At 41.6% G+C, this 16,605-nt stretch overlaps 2 protein-coding genes across 3 annotated transcripts in view; both read right to left on the reverse strand.

Moving 5' to 3' along the window:
- Positions 1-6,558, reverse strand: part of LOC121572356 (son of sevenless homolog 1-like) — an 80,598-nt gene extending 74,040 nt beyond the window's left edge. For both annotated transcript variants that reach the window (XM_045214959.1, XM_045214958.1), the window contains exon 1: positions 5,555-6,558. In XM_045214959.1, coding sequence (XP_045070894.1) covers positions 5,555-5,641 — 87 coding nt within the window. In that variant the 5' untranslated portion in view covers positions 5,642-6,558. The remainder of the gene's footprint in view (positions 1-5,554) is intronic.
- Positions 6,559-7,460: 902 nt separating this feature from the next.
- LOC123481200 (mitogen-activated protein kinase kinase kinase kinase 3-like) overlaps positions 7,461-16,605 on the reverse strand; it is a 76,936-nt gene continuing 67,791 nt past the window's right edge. Inside the window, exons 25-33 of the mRNA XM_045214960.1 lie at positions 16,027-16,144; positions 15,876-15,934; positions 15,432-15,535; positions 14,158-14,329; positions 12,226-12,294; positions 11,828-11,920; positions 10,121-10,191; positions 9,895-9,950; positions 7,461-9,231 (exon numbers count right to left, since the gene is read on the reverse strand). Of these exons, the coding sequence (XP_045070895.1) occupies positions 9,144-9,231; positions 9,895-9,950; positions 10,121-10,191; positions 11,828-11,920; positions 12,226-12,294; positions 14,158-14,329; positions 15,432-15,535; positions 15,876-15,934; positions 16,027-16,144 (830 nt within the window). The 3' untranslated portion in view covers positions 7,461-9,143. The remainder of the gene's footprint in view (positions 9,232-9,894; positions 9,951-10,120; positions 10,192-11,827; positions 11,921-12,225; positions 12,295-14,157; positions 14,330-15,431; positions 15,536-15,875; positions 15,935-16,026; positions 16,145-16,605) is intronic.

The raw sequence follows: 16,605 nt of genomic DNA on the forward strand, positions 1-16,605 counted from the left end.
TGACAGTCTGCACTCCACCCTCATTGTCATTGTATCCTTTCAAACTCAAAGTGCTAGAGTACAGAACCAAAAATAACAAAAAAATGGTCACTGTCCAATGAATTATGGAGCTCACTGTATATCCAGATGAGAGTTGTCTCCAGTAGCTTACTTTTATTCTGCTAAAACACCATTTTCAAAAGCGCATAGATAACAATACCCAAGCAAATTACATACAGTGAGGAAAAAAGTATTTGATCCCCTGCTGAGTTTGTACGTTTGCCCACTGCCAAAGAAATGATCAGTCTATAATTTTAATGGTAGGCTTATTTGAAAATCTAGAAAAACGCATGTCAAAAATGTTATAAACTGTTTTGCATTTTAAATGAGGGAAATAAGTATTTGACCCCTTTGCAAAACATGACTTAGTACTTGGTGGCAAAACCCTTGTTGGCAATCACAGAGGTCAGACGTTTCTTGTAGCTGGCCACCAGGTTTGCACACATCTCAGGAGGGATTTTGTCCCACTACTCTTTGCAGATCTTCTCCAAGTCATTAAGGTTTCGAGGCTGACGTTTGGCATCTCAAACCTTCAGCTCCCTCCACAGATTTTTTTATGGGATTAAGTTCTGGAGACTGGCTAGGCCACTCCAGGACCTTAATGTGCTTCTTCTTGAGCCACTCCTTTGTTGCCTTGGCCGTGTGTTTTGGGTCATTGTCATGCTGGAATACCCATCCACGACCCATTTTCAATGCCCTGGCTGAGGGAAGGAGGTTCTCACCCAAGATTTGACGGTACATGGCCCTGTCCATCGTCCCTGTGATGCGGTGAAGTTGTCCTGCCCCCTTAGCAGAAAAACACCCCCAAAGCATAATGTTTCCACCTCCATGTTTGACGGTGGGGATGGTGTTCTTGGGGTCTTAGGCAACATTCCTCCTCCTCCAAACACGGCGAGTTGAGTTGATGCCAAAGAGCTCCATTTTGGTCTCATCTGACCACAACACTTTCACCCAGTTCTCCTCTGAATCATTCAGATGTTCATTGGCAAACTTCAGACGGGCATGTATATGTGCTTTCTTGAGCAGGGGGACGTTGTGGGCTCTGCAGGATTTCAGTCCTTCACGGCGTAGTGTGTTACCAATTGTTTTCTTGGTGACTATGGTCCCAGCTGCCTTGAGATCATTGACAAGGGCTGATTCCTCACTGTTCTCATGATCATTGCAACTCCACGAGGTGAGATCTTGCATGGAGCCCCAGGCCAAGGGAGATTGACAGTTCTTTTGTGTTTCTTCCATTTGCGAATAATAGCACCAACTGTTGTCACCTTCTCACCAAGCTGCTTGGCGATGGTCTTGTAGCCCATTCCAGCCTTGTGTAGGTCTACAATCTTGTCCCTGACATCCTTGGAGAGCTCTTTGGTCTTGGCCATGGTGGAGAATTTGGAATCTGATTGATTGATTGCTTTTGTGGACAGGTGTCTTTTATACAGGTAACAAGCTGAGATTAGGAGCACTCCCTTTAAGAGTGTGCTCCTAATCTCAGCTCATTACCTGTGTAAAAGACACCTGGGAGCCAGAAATCTTTCTGATTGAGAGGGGGTCAAATACTTATTTCCCTCATTAAAATGCAAATCAATTTATAACATTTTTTACATGCGTTTTTCTGGATTTTTTTGTTGTTATTCTGTCTCTCACTGTTCAAATAAACCTACCATTAAAATTATAGACTGATCATTTCTTTGTCAGTGGGCAAACGTACAAAATCAGCAGGGGATCAAATACTTTTTTCCCTCACTGTAGGTTGTTACTCAACTAATAAAGCCTAATATCACGCAAGCCATTTTAGTATTTGAATGCTGAAGGTGCCGAGCAGATGTGCAATATCAGGCCGCCTAACCCACGTTGGTCAGCGCGCAAAGCTGAGCACAGTGCGCAGTTTTCCTAGGCTACTGATATTGTCTGGGGTTGTTCGGCATGCAAAATGACTTGTAGATCAATGACTGTCAACACAGTTACACGCAGTTCAACACTGAAGGAGAGGACACATTAGTTGTCACAAAAGATGAGGTATATTCGGAAGGTAGAAAGAATGTAATACGACCCCCAAAAAATGGTGAACGAGTGATTAGTAACGTTTGAATCTATTTTCTGACCTATGCATGCTACATTTGGATCAGTTTGGGGTCCGCAGACCAATGCACTTGGATCTTAAAACATTTGAATAAGGGACTGATGCGTATCGGTGAATCGTTACATCCCTAGCAAACAGACTAGGGGAACAACAGAAAGAGGAATGGGGCACACCGTTTATATGGAAAATTGTCAGCGCTTGAAAATGCTTATTATTGCAGATGCTGATTCATTTGATTGATCATCGCTGAAGAATAAAGGCAAGACGCAGCATGTTTGGGTGTTAAAGCCATTGTTAGTTTATGTGAAAAGTCTTTGTAAGTACATATGGAAGAGTGGGTGTGACATTTTCCATCCCCAATGTAAGATTATATCATTGATGTTTAGCAGGGTTGGGAGAATATTGGGGGATATTCTACAGACTACAGCTGGGTTTTTGAAAAACCTGACAATTTTTGCCCACAAAAAGTTCAAAGTTTCCAGCAGAGAACTTCAAAGACTTTGCAAACTCACTCCTTTGGATATGTGTGAGGCGGCTAAAATATGAGGGCTTGCTCTTGAGAAAGCCTCTCCTGGCAGGGCTGGCTTTGGCGAATTGAGCCAAAATGTCTTGAGAAGTGAACCAAAGAGGAAATATAAAAAAATGGCATGACAAAACAAACCCTATTTCCCCATTTCATTCCACAGCAGAAACTTGATCAATGCTCATCCACTGGAGCGCATGGACGTTTTCGAATCCTCTCAGTTCCCTGTGCCAGCACATTCCAGCCAAATATAAAACAATTTTGAAGCCGAGAGGCCAATGGCTAAATCAATAGGGTGAACAGAGGGTGTGTCCACTTTGAACGGCTCAATGCGGAGAAGCTGGCTCTTTTGAAGTCTTCCATAACCACTCCTAGACTTGTTGACACAGCTTGAGCAGGGAAAGCAACACTTGAGGGATCCGAGGGGGGTGGTTTGAAGGAGAAGAAAAGGGGTAAATGCTTGTCGCAAAAATTTCCTTAATGCGACCCACAGGGGCTATAACCTCCCCTCCGTTGTCTCTCACTCCCGCTCCATGCGAGGGCTGACTCGCTTTGACCTCATGCATTGGGCTACATTCCTGCCATGTCTGTGGTGTTGCATTGCTACGGCATCCTTGCACTTTGGCATTTGCCGGCCCTTGCCAGTCTACACACAACAGGAATGCAGAGGCCATCCTCCCTCGTTGGGATTCCACATGTGCCAGTCTAACTGTTTCTCTGCAGCATTCCTCCACAGTTCACTCAATCTCCCACATAAGACCAACTTCTCAACATAATGAACAGTGTACTGTTTCTGCAGCGTTAGCTAAAAGATTAACCAAGGCATGTCAAAGGTCATTTTCATTTCCAGATTCATATCAAGTGGTACACTGTATCATTACATCATTCAGGCCTAGCTGGTCCATTAGTTATGTTTTTTCAGTAGGCTAGAATTCAATGTCAGTATTATTAACCTACTGTTTCAGTATTGTTCTGATTATTCCAGTACTTCTTAGCATTCTCTTTTTCTGATCACTACCTCTGGCCCAATGTGACACATAGTGAGGCTTAGGCTGGGCCTACCCATTCATGTCAAACTCCCATTGTAAACTGGGCCACTTATTTTGTTTGTGTCATTCAGGTGTCCTTTTCCTCATCTTGACCACTACCATTATATAGGCCTAATAGTTTTTCTGTTTAGGCCTAAATTGGTCGGTCTGGAGTGGTTTTAACTAAGCATGTTACAGTGCCAAACGACATGGCGTAGGCTGTTTGTGAACTAAATATATGCTAGTCATTGACAACACTCATCTTGAGAAAGCACTGGGGTAAACAAAAAAACTGAACGAAAATGTTAAAAATGAAACTGACACATTTGCTCAACTGTCGTTGTAACATCTCATTTGAGAGCTGTGACTTAAGTTCACTGACTCGGCATTCCCCTGCTTGCAGCATCTTGCTGAAGAAACCCCACCCTGATCACCTCACGCCAGTTATAGGCCACTATTTACCAACACACACATGCAAACCGGAGAGGCGCTAGTCAGTGTTTACTCTGTGTAGACCAAGGTAACATGTGTGGTGTGTCACTGAAATTTGCCCACATCAGACATGTTATTTCAAACCACCCCGACAAAGGCTGATATGTGTTTGTTTGATCAATAACATAAACTTCACTCAGCAGCGAGTCGGTAAGTCGCCCAAAACATGGCCACCACCTTTATGAGACTATATGAGGGTGTCCCAAAATATCAAGACAGTCAGAATCTACTTGGAAAAAAAGTGCTGCGTCAATCTTGATGGGCTGTGACCCAAGTATGTAATGTTTCAAAACCGGATTTCTCTTTAAATACCTGGCAAGTCTAGATGTGCTATTTTCATGTTCTTATTTTTGGGGGGTAGGTGAATGTTGCTGTGGAAGCAGGCAAGCAGAGTATCACAACAACAATGTAAAAATATACTTATGACTACTCTAGCATTTCTCAACAACAACTACTGTAGTTTCAACTGCGTTGTCCATGTCATTGGTCAAATAGTCAGTTCTTGCTCATGGATAGTATATGACAGTCCATCATCACCTCCACCAACATAGATTTTCCAAAACTGCCTTCAGGGACAAGAACAAACAAATGACTCGTTTCATGATGATGATTAGTACTACAATATTCAGGGTTGCTGCTAGCAAGTCGTTTATTTATTCTATGTCTGGAATTGAGGGCCCAGTTTCAACGTTGCTATGGACCGCTTAGCTTAGGAAAAAGTGATGCAGTTTTGCTGCTGTCACACTCGCTTTCTGTGAGTGTCACTTTCTGTGAGTGTGGCAGCGTCCTCCCCCACAGAAGCTGCCACGACCATCACACTCAAGCTGACACTGTGGACAAGATGTGTATGCAGTGACGCTGTGGACAAGATGTGTATGCATATACAAATAAACGAGGACAAGAAAAAAGGGGACATTTGTAGGAATGGTATAATGTATGGGGAACTAGTGACGTTCGAGTTTAGATGTGGGATACAAACAAAAAAAGTTTAGTCAAACATAGGGCTGTGTGTGTCTGTCATATAGAGAAATCGAGTCCCCACGGGTGCACCCCAGTAATAAGCGTGGGGCTGCTAACAGTATTCGATATACAATGTTATCTTGGTACTATTAGCACACACAAGCATTTCGCTACACCCGCAATAACATCTGCTAAATATGTGTATGCACCCAATAAAATGTGATTTGATTTGACCAACCAAACCATGTGTCACTGGCAACATGGTGTGGTTTGACATGGCACCATCAAATGTTGTTTGTTGCAAAAATCAATTCCTACAAGACAACAGTTTGAGTTAGCTAATTAACGTTAGCTGACTAGCTAATAATAGCTACTTTGCTTATAATGCATACACTCGCCGTCTAGTTTGTTCGCTTGGCACCTGCCAACTTCCTAGCCTACCTTGTTCAGGGAGGGTACCAATAACCCCCGCCATTTCGGTGCGTTCTCCTCGCTGAAAAAGTCGTACTGAATCTGGGCCGCTTGCATGGCTTCAGCTGCCCGTCTTCGTGCGCTATCTTGCAGGCAGCGAGCGATGTGTGTTCACGGCCACTTTTCACATCAAAACAGTATATAGTGTGGCCCGTGGTTGGAACTGAGAGGTGCAATATTCTGTGCGGCCCGCTGCCTCAGAATATCCACCCAATGAGCATTCCTCTACCAAAACAGTTAACAGTGCGACCATTGCATCGGCAGTGTACAGATGTTGATAGCTGCTAGCCGTCCAGCTGCCGAGCTTGCTCTTTCGGACGAGAGTAATAAAAGCCACAATTCACGAAACCAAATATACTAAAAATGCTAACTAGCTAGCCTGCGTTGCGTTGGCAGATGGAAATTATTCCAAGTTCTGAACTGACGTTGGTGGCAACAAACTAACGTTAGCCTAGCTGATTTAGCAAGCTTGTAGTAGTAGCTAGCTAGCAGCCGAGCTGGTGATATTACTAGCCGTAGCCGATCGATCCGAATCGGAAGATGGTTGTCAGTAGTGATGAACTAGCAATCTGTGGACAGTGGCGTAGCTGGCTAGCTAGCTAGTATCCAACTTGGGGATGGATGTGTCACTTCACGTTTCGGGAAATGCGATACTGTTCGTCCTTTTCGGCAAGTTGAATCATTCCTTCTATTTGGGGCAAAAAAAAGCTATTCGGTGCATAATCGCCCATTTTCACTGAATCTTCGGCAGGGTGGATATTGATAACCGTGTTATCCTCCATGAATGTATCATTTCCAAAACATGTCTCCAGACTATTTTGCTTTTTGTTAGGTTATCGAGAAAACCAAGATTCCACGCACAGGATGGCTTTAATTACCAGTTTACCGTTGGTCAAAATGATTTATTTGGACGATTGTTATGACTCGGGTCGGGTGCAGTTGTTGGGAGAAGAATTGCACATGCGCAATGGATAGCTAATGACGTACTTAGGGCTTGTTTTCGATAATCATCGCTCCTGGCCAAATTCGCAGATCTGTATACAATCTTGATAAACCGAGAACAATAATTGATTAAAAGATAGCATGAAAAAGTTCATTTTATGAAGATCACTTGAAACCATTGCATACTCACAGGGCCCTACACGCTCACACACACTGTCACTCCAACACAAACACTCACTCCATCATTTCTCACTCACACATCATTTGCACATACATTTCTACTGACTCTACACACCCACTCACATACAAGCTGCTGCTACTCTGTTTATCTTATATCCTGTTGACAAGTCACCTTACCCCTATACACATCTACCTCCATCACTCCAGTATCCCTGCACATGTATATATGGTATTGGAACTGATTTTTAAAATATTTCCTGTATATAGTATACTTACTTAATTACTTTGTGTATTTCTTATTCTTATTTCTCGTGTGATTTTTTCTAGTAATACATTGTTATTGATTATTGCATTGTTGGGTTTTGAGTTTGCAAGAAAGGCATTTCACTGTACTTGTGCATGTGACATTAAAACTTGAAACATACCAACGATGCATGTGAACTAGTGCTAGTTTTGTGCTGACGCCTTTTGTGCTCACGCCGTGAGGTCGCAGACTTGACTAACAGATCCCAGAGAAAGCATCATGGAAAGCATTCATCTTTTTGTAGATACTTCCCAAAGTAGACACCTCCACTAACTGTGTGGAGCAGTTCATGGTGTAGTAAGTATTCCTAATTTTCAAAACACACATCTACATCTGGGCAGACATTTTTCCGTAGGTTTAACAGGCTTAAAAATACATATACCCACTAAAATGTCAGAGGAAAAAACATTAGGCTTTCTATAGCTCATCAGTCAATCAATTTATCCCATCATGAGTTAAACATTTTAATATGTAACATGTCCAAAAGTAGGCAGTTGTACAGGCAAAATTAAGCAATTTTATTTTACAGTATTTACATGAAACAAAAACAATATTGAAAGAAACCAAGTGAGAAGATCCTTATACTTCATCATACCGTCAAAAATGTAGGATAAAAAAAACAGGCTTCCTATGGCTCATCAGTCAATCAATTTAGCCCATCGTGAGTTAAAATGTTTAATATGTAAGTTATCCAAATATTGGCAGTTGTACAGGCACAATTAAGCCATTTTATTTTACTGTATTTACATGACACAAAAGCAATATGGAAAGAAACCAAGTGAGAAGATCCTTATACTTCATCATACCCTCCTTTAGTTGTGCATGCTACATGGAGTCAACAACCAACATTTAGTGTTACATGTTCAATTTGGCCCTACATATTCCCACTGACTCCCCAATGCACGAGGTAGAGGTCTTACTATGACGCCCAAACACCATAACAAAGAATATGAACAATGCAATTTGGCAAACATTCAGCATTCAACTCATTGGCCACCATAAGGAAAGGGATTCTAAGATGGTACAATTGCCAAGATTCTCTTCAATTTGACTGCAGTTTTAACAAGAGCTTGCCTTGTATGTCAAAAAGAAACCTTATATTGCTTGGTTAAATTTGTCTGAGTTTACATCTGAAGTGTATAGTATGATGTATTCTTATGCACTCATGCAAATACTATAAGCACAACCTAACCATACCTTAAATGTACGAATAAAGTGTTTTATTGCGTACAACTATGTGCAAATTTCACAGCCAGTGCATATCTGAGCATTGACAACTTTCTATGGGGTTAGAATTAAAGTGTGTGAAAAGAATATGACATTGCATATGGCTTCATATCAAAATGAGTCTAACATATAAAAAAAAAGGCAACTCATGATAAAAATGAACAGCCACTGTGCTCTTTGATGTCCTACCACTACGTTTTGTAAAATTATATTGCTTGACAAGCCCTTAAAAGTAGTACCCCGCATTGATTAGGCAACAACTCTTTATATCTCTCAAAGTTGGGGGGCAACTGTACAAAATATATGCAGCACGGTTATCTACATGACATACTCAGTGTACAACCTCAATATACTATTTACATTAATTACAAACACATCTGTCAAGCACTTGTTAGAGAAGGTTGCATGCTCTCAGTAGTTGGTCAATACTGAAATAGTGTGATATCCAGGAATGTGGGTTTGTGTTACTATAAATGTCGACTTTCAATTAAAATCATAAGATTAAATTAAAAACAGGACACATCCAAGGTCGCTTGCTCGATGAATGGTCCGATTGCAACTCCTTGGTCTCAGATGCAGAGGCAGACATGTCCTCCTCATCATATTCTGTTCCCATCAGGGATGGGGTCAGTTCCATAGTTTCATTTCAGGACATGAATTCCAATTCCAAACCTAATTGCAATTTTTAATGACTGAATTTAATTCAGATTCATAATCTCTTAAAATGTAACTGAAACCAACCCTGGGCCATGTTCATTAAGGCATACAATGGAAAATGTTTTGTAACCGACAATGAAAACGAAGGTTTCTTATTGGACAGGTTCAGATAGTACATCCCTGTATCACTCCGTTTCAGAAAGTTGTGTGCCTACTGAACAGGACCCTGGTTCCCAGGGCACAGGGTGATTAGTAACTGTTCTCGTGTCCAGCCAGGATGTATAGGTTGCTGTGCGCTGTAGGGTTGTCTGTGGGTCTGCTCTCCAGCACCACAACCCTGCAATCAAAGGTACAACAGGGGTGTATTTAGTGATGTGAAATGTTCTGAATGTTGCAGATGGAAATAAAATGAATAGAGCTGGCCCAATTACTGTACCTATTCCATCTGATAGACAATCATATCTGTTCTACACAATACATTTCTATCTGAACGTTTTATATTGTTACATCCTACTAAACAGCCCTAAGTCACTTTATGGCCACAGGCCTACTTCAGTCTCGATGGCACAGACGATCAGATCTCACAATGCATGGATAAGTGTTAAACATAACATGAACTGCATGAATACGATATAGCAATCTTCTGAGACGCGACGACAAAAAATAAGATCTGGAACACCACCATAGCTATTACAGGCACTAATCGAGGCACTTTTTAAAAATGTTCTTCTGACCATGCATTTTTTTCTTCAGAAATGAGGGAGATATGTGTAGAGGGACAGTTAGATGAGAAGGACTGAGAGGGGATTCGTACCATGCCAGCAGGGGTCGCTAAATTAATTTGTATCCACAACACTAAACGCAGGGTTCCCCAACTGGTGGTGATTTGATTTGCCCCCCCCACCCCAAGTTTTCTGAACAAAAATACAATATTATTTTTAATCTAGTTAATGATCCCTGCTAAACGGATTTAACCTCAATCTAAAAAGGGATTTCTCACCTGTCTGATCCTAGGAGTCGGAATATCCTGCTGTTGTCGGAAATCTCCTGTGTAATCTGGTGGGAATATGGACAGGATCTAATATTCACGTCATCACAGTCATTATCATAGTCATCATATTAAAACAACAAAACAACAATATACAGTTCATATACTATTGTTATATACATTTAAAATACTATTGTTATACAGTTATTGCATCCGCCGGGGCATTGATGCAACTTGCCTCATTAGATTTGAAACTCCGTCCTTGCATGCCATGTCTCCAGAAAGCCAGAACACTGTCTTGAAGGCAGACTGTGGAAAAGATGGATGTTCAATTTTACCAGAATGTCATTCATCATAACATGACTGTGATACTCTGCTCTCCTCTCCATTCTATAGCTGTTGATATGTGCGTGTATGTGTGTGTGCGCGTATACATGCATGTGTGTGTGTGTGTGCGTGTTGGCTAAACTTGTAGCACTGCTGGTATACAGTGCCTATTCAGACCCCTTGACTTTTCCCACTTTTTTTTTACGTTACAGCCTTATTCTAAATTGGATTTAAAAAAAGACATCCTCAGCAATCTACAGATAATACCCCATAATGACAAAGCAAAAACATGTTTTTAGACATTTTTGCAAATGTTTTAAAAATAAAAACAGAAATACTTTATTTACATAAGTATTCAGACCCTTTGCTATGGGACTCGAAATTGAGCTCAGGTGCATCCTGTTTCCATTGATCATCCTTGAGATGTTTCTACAACTTGATTGGAGTTCACCTGTGGTAAAGTCAATTGATTGGACATGATTTGGAAAGGCACACACCTGTCCATATAAGTTCCCACAGTTGACAGTGCATGTCAGAGCAAAAACCAAGCCAAACTAATTGTCCGTAGAGTGCCGACACAGGATTTTGTCAAGGCACAGATCTGGGGAAGGGTACCGATGGTCACTCTGACAGAGCTCTATAGTTCCTCTGTGGAGATGGGAGAACCTTCCAGAAGGACAACCATCTCTGCAGCACTCCACCAATCAGGCCTTTATGGTAGAGTGGCCAGACGGAAGCCACTCCTCAGTAAAAATAACATGACAGCCCGCTTGGATTTTGCCAAAAGGCACCTAATGACTCTCAGACCATGAGAAACAAGATTCTCTGGTCTGATGAAACCAAGATTGAACTCTTTGGCCTGAATGCCAAGCGTCACGTCTGGAGAAAACCTGGCACCATCCCTACTGTGAAGCATGGTGGTGGCAGCATCATGCTGTGGGGATGTTTTTCAGCGGCAGGGACTGGGAGACTAGTCAGGATCGAGGCATAGATGAACGGAGCAAAGTACAGAGAGATCCTTGATGAAAACCTGCTCCAGAGCGCTCAGGACCTCAGACTGGGGCGAAGGTTCACCTTCCAACAGGACAACAACCCTAAGCACACAGCCAAGACAACGCAGGAGTGCCTTCGGGACAAGTCTCTTAATGTCCTTGAGTGGCCCAGCCAGAGCCCGGACTTGAACCTGATCGAACCAATGAAAATAGCTGTGCAGCAACGCTCCCCATCCAACCTGACAGAACTTGAGAGGATCTGCAGAGAAGAATGGGAGAAACTCCCCAAATACAGATGTGCCAAGCTTGTAGTGTCATACCCAAGAAGACTCGATGCTGTAATCGCTGCCAAAGGTGCTTCAACAAAGTACTGAGTAAAGGGTCTGAATACGTATGTAAATGTGATATTTCAGGTTTGTATTTTTTGCATTGTCATTATGGGGTATTGTGTGTAGATTGATTAGGGAAAAAAACAATTTAATACATTTTCGAATAAAGCCAAGGGTTCTGAATACTTTCCAAAGGAACAGTAAATAAAGGGATGGGAATCTATCTACACACAGACACACACACAATTATCAACAGCAATGGAATCTACTCTAGCAAAGGGGGTCAAGGGCATTTACCTATCGACTCAATCTGAAAATTAAACGTCAGCTCGGCTGAAAGCTTTCTACTGGACTTCAGCCTCCCCTGCAGATTTACAATCTTAATGGATCCTGAGGGGGAAAAGGAAAATGGGAGTTAAACAATGATGTTATTTCAAGAAACTGAAGACATCCAGGCACAAAATGGCTGCCATCCATCCAGGCGGTTGCAACACATTGGTGGCTATTGAGGTGAGTTCCCCCCCCCATGTCATTTAAACGACAGCTTAGTGATAAAACATTACACACCGTTAACATATTGTCATAATGTTATCAGCAATGCATACAATGAACGTACAATGCATATATAATCTATATAGATAATATTACAATGCAAATCAGATTTTTGTATAGTCAAGACATGCGGCTAGACTCACGATCCAGGCAGACAAGAATGGTGTCTCTTTCCAGTTGAGTAACATGGATAACACAGGTCTGTGGAGTGTCTAGGAGGAGAGAAAACAGAAAAACGTTAACTAACCTTTTCATCTTTTGCTGTATTAACGTCAAACATTTTCCATTATGAATGTACACAATCATATAAAACTATATTTTCTCTATAATTGTTAACTTTTGAAAAGTTTACAATTTCCAGTATGGTCAATGTGTAGAATGTGAACGTCAGCCTCCAGTGTGTGCTACGATAAAGAAAATATACAGTTGAAGTCGGAAGTTTACATACTCTTTCTTGTTAAAAAACTATAGTTTTGGCAAGTCGGTTAGGACATCTACTTTGTGCATGACACAAGTCATTTTTCCAACAATTGTTTACAGAGATTATTTCACTTATAATTCACTGCATCACAATTCCAGTGGGTCAGAAGTTGACATACACTAAGTTGACTGTGCCTTTAAACAGCTTGGAAAATTCCAGAAAATGATGTCATGGCTTTAAAAGCTTCTGATAGGCTAATTGACATAATTTGAGTCAATTGGAGGTGTACCTGTGGATGTATTTCAAGGCCTACCTTCAAACTCAGTGCCTCTTTGCTTGACATCATGGGAAAAAAAAAAATACCAGCCAACACCTCAGAAAAATATATGTAGACCTCCGCAAGTCTGGTTCATCCTTGGGAGCAATTTCCAAATGCCTGAAGGTACCACGTTCATCTGTACAAACAATTGTATGCAAGTATAAACACCATGGGACCACGCAGCCGTCATACCGCTCAGGAAGGAGACGCGTTCTGTCTCTTAGAGATGAACATACTTTTGTGCGAAAAGTGCAAATCAATCCCAGAACAACAGCAAAGGACCTTGTGAAGATGCTGGAGGAAACAGGTACAAAAGTATCTATATCCACAGTAAAACGAGTCCTATATCGACATAACCTGAAAGGCCGCTCAGCAAGGAAGAAGCCACTGCTCCAAAACCACCATAAAAAAGTCAAGACTATGGTTTGCAACTGCACATGGGGACAAAGATCATACTTTTTGGAGAAATGTCCTCTGGTCTGATGAAATAAAAATATAACTGTTTGGCCATAATGATCATCGTTATGTTTGGAGGAAAAAGGGGATAGCTTGCAAGCCGAAGAACACCATCCCAACCGTGAAGCACGGGGGTGGCAGCATCATGCTGTGGGGGTGCTTTGCTGCAGGAGGGACTGGTGCACTTCACAAAATAGATGGCATCACGAGGAAGGAAAATTATGTGGATATATTGAAGCAACATCTCAAGACATCAGTCAGGAAGTTAAAGCTTGGTCGCAAATGGGTCTTCCAAATGGACAATGACCCCAAGCATACTTCTAAAGTTGTGACAAAATGGCTTAAGGACAACAAAGTCAAGGTTTTGGAGTGCCATCACAAAGCCCTGACCTCAATCCTATAGAAAATTTGTGGGCAGCACTGAAAAAGCGTGTGCGAGAAAGGAGGCCTACAAACCTGACTCAGTTACACCAGCTCTGTCACCCAACTTATTGTGGGAAGCTTGTGGAAGGCTACCCGAAACGTTTGACCCAAGTTAAACAATTTAAAGGCAATGCTACCAAATACTAATTGAGTGTATGTAAACTTCTGACCCATGAATGTGATGAAAAAAATAAAAGCTGAAATAAAATCATTCTCTCTCCTATTATTCTGACATTTCACATTCTTAAAATAAAGTGGTGATTTGGCTAAGGTATATGTAAACTTCCGACTTCAACTGTACATAATAATGGGGTAAATAAATAATGATATTGAATGTTTATTTAATTTCCATGAAGTTCCATAACTTCCAGTCGTATTAAAGGAGCACAAAAATCTTGATTTGTGTCAAGTCTATGTCATTGAGGAGTCAAGGACAATCTTTGAATGAGATCTTACCGGACTCTTTGAGCCAGGGGCAAGCGGTGTTGGGGTCCAGTGTCTCAAAGCCTACCACCTGGTTGAGCTCCGTGCCCTTGCTGACGCCCATACAGATGAGGGGGTACTGGTGCTCGGGCACCACAAGCATCTCAAACACCTCCATCGGGCAGGGCAGGGGAAAGTCAATGTTCTTAGGAGGAGAGGGTTTGCATTAGCATTAGGCATGTCAATGTTAGGAAGAGAGGGTTAGCATTATCATTATGCTACACGGTCTAGACTCTAGCATGTTAGCATGCTAATCTCAAATTCGATGTTCTTGGGAGGAGAGGAAAGTTAGCATTAGGCATGTCGATGGGTGGGGTGTTTATCAACAAAACCGATGCGCGTGTAACCACTAAGTTTTAGAGTTCATTTCGTGCAATTCTACACATTTTGCTATGGGGTGTAGAGAAAATGGTGCCGTTTTAATGCAAGTTTCCTGCAATTTTTGCCATATGGTGGAGAGAAATGTTTGCTGTTTTTAATATGATAACTGAGTGAGACTAACAAAATCAATGGGTTCCCCCCGACCGGTATTTCAATCACAATAACAAGTTTAGATAGCTGGCCGCTAAACTAACTTTAGCAATAAAAAAACATTTAGCTGACATGGGCTAATGGACTGACTATCAGTGACTGACATAACAAGAGAAAAACTGTTGATGCACAATCAAATTTGGAAATTGCACCTTGTCAATTCTACTATTCTAACTCGCAACAGTAAGTTGAGTCCCTGACTGACCTAAAAACTCCCTGGTCTAGACTATAGCATGTTAGCATGCTAATCTCAAACTCTATGTTCTTGGGAGGACAGAGTAAGCGTTAGCATTAGCTCGTCGGTTACAAAGCAAGGGTAGCTTAGTCTATGTTGGCGGGTTAGAATGCTTATCTCAAACACAAACACCTCCAGTGCCATCGGGCAGGGGGAAGTCAGTGTTTTTAGGAAGAGGGAAGTGTGTTTCCATTAGCATGTAGGCTACAAGGTAAAGGGATGTCTCTTAGCATATCTCAAACACCTCCATTTGACAGGGCAGTTAGGGGAAGTTGTGGATTGTCATTAGTCAATTCTTCCCACGGAGGCTCTTAGCATAGCTACCATCAATGCTTTTTTGTTTTTGGTTGAAACCTCAATAGAAAAACTCTCATATGGCTATGACATGGGCTGTCAGCACTCCTCAAAGGTTTGGAGAGAGTCAACCTGGCAAACACATGGACATGGAAAAATAAATGAACACAGACACAAAAATTCTTACCTTGATGAGCATGAACTTCTGCATGGGCTCCACCCATTCCAACATGACCACACTGGATTGGAAGGCCCCACACAAGTACTTGTGGCCCGTGTAAGGATTTCTCACTAAGGGGGAAGAGTTGGTAGACAGCCAGGGCTGTCAATCATACTAAGCTGTGACCACAATAATGTATTTCAAAGACCTTTCTACTATTGGTCCTCAGATGAAGAGGTTGTTGTCATAATTGGTTATAAGGGGTATGGAGGAGTATTGCGTTTATTACATGTAGTAAAGTGATGCATCTAAGAAACACAGTCGTGTATCAACGACTCTCAATCCTGTAGCAAGATTATGTAGCAACTTGTGGGAAAGTAAGGGGTTGGACGTAGAAAGAGAGGAAAACCGAGGGAGAGAGAGAGAAAAAGGCATGAGAAACAGAAAAAGAGAATGTCCATGTCTACTCACCCACACAGCACTTCTGACATCCCTTGGTGTCGGGAATCTTATTGGAGATGGAAAATTTCCTAAAAACCACAATAACAAAGAATTTAGTCTGAAAAGTGGGACTCTTCCCACAGGAAAACTCCTACACACAGAGGCATCGCCATCTTCTTACCTTGGAATGATTTTGTCTGGGAGCCGGTGGGTGGGGATGGCCATTGGCAGCTTCTGCATCTGTCGAGCGTGCTCATACAGACCCGCCAGATTGTGACAGTAGAGCTGCGAGGCTTTTCCTGGCAAAAAACACAACGAACACATATTTTGAATGCTTTGAAGGCGATTTTATTATCTTTGAATTTCACGCAAATAGTGCAGCGTCTACATGCTGGTAAATCTGGAGCAAGTATTGACAAGTAGTATTTACGATTTATATTTACGAGTGCATATTTAATGATCAAATGAGACTAATGCTCTTGATGACAAATTGCTGCTTATGGTTTATATTTGTAATGTCTGTCACTGTCATCGTGTGAGGCCAACGGTACATTTATATGATGTGTCTGGAGAATCTATTCTATTACAGTGGGGGGAAAAAAGTATTTAGTCAGCCACCAATTGTGCAAGTTCTCCCACTTAAAAAGATGAGAGAGGCCTGTAATTTTCATCATAGGTACACGTCAACTATGACAGACAAATTGAGGAAAAAAAATCCAGAAAATCACATTGTAGGATTTTTAATGAATTTATTTGCAAA

The sequence above is a fragment of the Coregonus clupeaformis genome, unplaced genomic scaffold (genome assembly GCF_020615455.1).
Source record: "Coregonus clupeaformis isolate EN_2021a unplaced genomic scaffold, ASM2061545v1 scaf0345, whole genome shotgun sequence".
Classification (NCBI taxonomy): domain Eukaryota; kingdom Metazoa; phylum Chordata; class Actinopteri; order Salmoniformes; family Salmonidae; genus Coregonus; species Coregonus clupeaformis.